The sequence below is a fragment of the Uloborus diversus genome, chromosome 7 (assembly GCF_026930045.1).
Source record: "Uloborus diversus isolate 005 chromosome 7, Udiv.v.3.1, whole genome shotgun sequence".
Classification (NCBI taxonomy): domain Eukaryota; kingdom Metazoa; phylum Arthropoda; class Arachnida; order Araneae; family Uloboridae; genus Uloborus; species Uloborus diversus.
Window position 1 is genome coordinate 33,767,111 of NC_072737.1, and position 3,248 is coordinate 33,770,358.

The 3,248-nt window shown below is 34.3% G+C and overlaps 1 protein-coding gene across 1 annotated transcript; it reads right to left on the bottom strand.

Moving 5' to 3' along the window:
• Nucleotides 1–531: 531 nt before the first annotated feature.
• Nucleotides 532–1,785, bottom strand: LOC129226649 (alpha-1,3-mannosyl-glycoprotein 4-beta-N-acetylglucosaminyltransferase C-like). The gene has a single exon (XM_054861280.1). It carries the CDS (start codon nt 1,783–1,785, stop codon nt 532–534), a length of 1,254 nt encoding a protein of 417 aa, XP_054717255.1.
• Between the last annotated feature and the right edge of the window lie 1,463 nt (nt 1,786–3,248).

The following is a 3,248-nucleotide window of genomic DNA, read 5'->3' on the forward strand; positions in this document are numbered from 1 at the left end:
CAAAGGCTAATACACACTTTCCAGCCCACGGCTCAGACCAGTCTAACTTTTTATCACGCGCGGAGTCTATTTATATATCCTAGAGAAAGTTTCGACAAAATTCGAAATGCTTCTCGATGTTTTCTTTTTATTCCATTCACAAATCTTATCGTTCAGAAATGGAGGGACCATATGCTTCATTCGAATGTAAGGGGTTTGTTTATTCATTACGAGAAGCTATTTACAGTTTACGTTACTGAGATAATTTTAGATGAAAAGTGATGGAATGAACTCCTAATTTAGCCAGATTACAATAAATTAATCACAAAAATAATTACTATTTATAGAATTTGTAACAATATGAATACCAATAAAATCAAAGAAAATAATTGAGCATGAATGCTTGATGGAATAGAAAGGACGTTGTATTTGCATAAAAAATACTGTACCTCGCAATGGCTAAATTTAAAATGCAAAATTAGGTTTTGTTATGCATATAAAACTAATAATGAGTAATATTCCATACTTATTACACTTTTAAATATATAATTTTCATTCTTCTCTCTCTGCATCAATTGAAATTTCGTTTATTAGTACCCAGTTAGATTGTTTCTTTAAAAACTCGATTCGAATGCACTGCACATATGTTATTTTTGGTATCGTACTCAACAAGACATCTACATTTCCTTTGTCAAATAAAGCAACTGTGAAAAACCCTTCGCAATCAGCCTTTTTGTTTGTAATCATTTGCTTAAACACAGGCGCAATCTTCAGTTCAGCGAACTTTATGATGTCATGCTGATGAGACTTTTGCCCAGAACTGATGAAAATTCTGTTCAATTTTCTGGGCTTGTGAAGTATAATGTCAAAAGTGTCATTTCGCTTCGGGGCGCTTCCCCAAAAGAACTTATTTAAATGTCCATAACAGTGCTCGGGGTAATGTTTCTTGTACACCCCAATGCTAGTTACGATATCTGCCGGGGGATTTTCGAAATGGAATACGTAAGAACCCGTTCCAAAACTTCTGTCTTTGGCTTTCTGAACTTTACCATCTAGAGAAGAAAACAAACCAACGTGCTGAAACAAACCAGGAATTCTTCTTGTAACTAAATGAATATCCGGTACAAGGAGGTCGAAGAATTGCACAATCAGAAGGTCCACGGGTTTTTCAAGATGAAACATAATCAAAAAGTCACTAAGCTTTTTCATGTACTCACTTGTCATGAGCCTACCAATGATGAAAAAGCCAGAAAAAGACAAAGACACCCAGTCAGAGTTCCGCTTTTCGTATATGAAGTTTTTAATGGAAGTGACGTAATGTTGGGAAGTCACAACGTCATCTTCTAAGATCAAAAAGTACTCAGAAGATTCTCGAGCGCACTCTAACATAAAAGCGAAGTCTAAAACTTGCTTGGACCTCCACTTTACTCGGTCCACTGTATCGTTGAAAGTTCGTCGGGTTATCTTCTTTGTTGGGTAAAATGATGGTAAAATTTCGATGAGAAGAAGTAATCCTGACTGTATGTGATCCTTGAACAGTTTTGCTGTTTCATATGCCCTTATTTTTCTTAACTCACCGTCAGTATCAGCAAATAAGACGATGATTGTGAGATTCTTGCTCTCGAACTCGTCTAGGTTTTCTGTTAAAGATTTCAGAGTTTTGTGAAGATAACTTTCTTTTCTTCTGGCAACAGTTGGTATTCCAATTGTCAAGAAACGGTTGCTTGTCGATAAGTTTCCATGCAGTTTTGCTGTCTCCAAGCACTCTGATAAAGCTACTTTTTCAGTAACATCAACTTTTGGCATCTGGAAATAAATTCATTTTTCGTAAGAAAGTTTTAATTCATGCCAAACATACTCGTAATTTTAACATTTAAATGTTTTATTAAATTCTATTTTAGGGCTTCTTTCTCGTTACCTAGATGTTAACAAGATTTGACAAATGCAACTGCAAACCATAGTTGCAAATTTGATTGTGTTTCAAAACGATTAACACTGTTGGTAGCGTTAATGCCATGATTTGGGCCACAAATCATGATGTCTGTATACTGTCTATATTGTATTTTTAAATTCCACAGGAAAGAAATGTTAAGTTGCAGTTATTTTACATCCATTATTAAAAAGAAATAACGTCAGAGAAATTGTGAAAGATGTCTGTCGGGCCTGCGTCCATTAGCAAAAATAAATACTAGCATCATTATAGCACGGATTTTTCGGTCCATGCAAATGACAAACGGCATTACTAATGACTCCTACGTGCATCAACATAAATTATACTTAACTTAAATCCTTTATGAAGACTTTTTTTCAACTCATTTTGATACATATTTAGACATTACATTCACTACCTCTGAGATGAGCATTGTATTTGTCAGAAAAAGAATAAAACAGCTCTCACATTGTAGATGTCAGGCAATTGTTTATGAAAAAGAAAGATCATCGTTTTAAATTGGAAATGTTATATATCTAGCTCTTCTGACTACAAATACAGTACACAGGACACTTGATAAAGCAAGTCCTAAAGATAATAATTCAATTTATATATACATAAAAAAAAAACCTCTACTAACAGTACTGTTTTAATACTTTATTTTTTACTAGTGGTACCCGCACGGCTTTGCCCGTAATAGAAAATTAAAAGCTCTTTTGGTTCGCCTGTACATTTACATATAATGTATGGTGAATTTTCTCGCCAATTGGCTTGGTTACGGTTTCACGTAATGATAATTTCGTAATTTACTCGTCCATCTTATGAGAATTTTGTTCTTAAAATTGGAACAGAAAAAGAACCACATCGAATTTTCGAAAAATCGCTTCGAGGTGCACACCCCCATGCTACAAACTAACTTTGTGCCAAATTTCATGAAAATCGGCCGAACGGTCTAGGCGCTATGCGCGTCACAGAGATCCTGACAGACAGAGATCCTGACAGACTTTCAGCTTTATTATTAGTAATAAAGATAAAGATAAAATTCTCTTATTTCGAGAATTGTCCTCAAAATTCTTATAATCTGATACGTTTCACAGAGAAAGTCACTTCATTTTAAGTGTCTTCTCAAGAGAAAAAAATAATGAGGGATTAAATTTACTTGAGTTCTCCAACCAATTAAGCACTTCGGACAGAGCGAAGCAGTTTTTTTCCCAGATGTTTCACAGCCATGTAATTTTGAAGAATATTCACCTGTGGGGGAAAAATATATTTATAAACTTAAATACAAACTAAATATGGAATCATCGAATTATATGCACACTATTTTGAAAGATCTAAC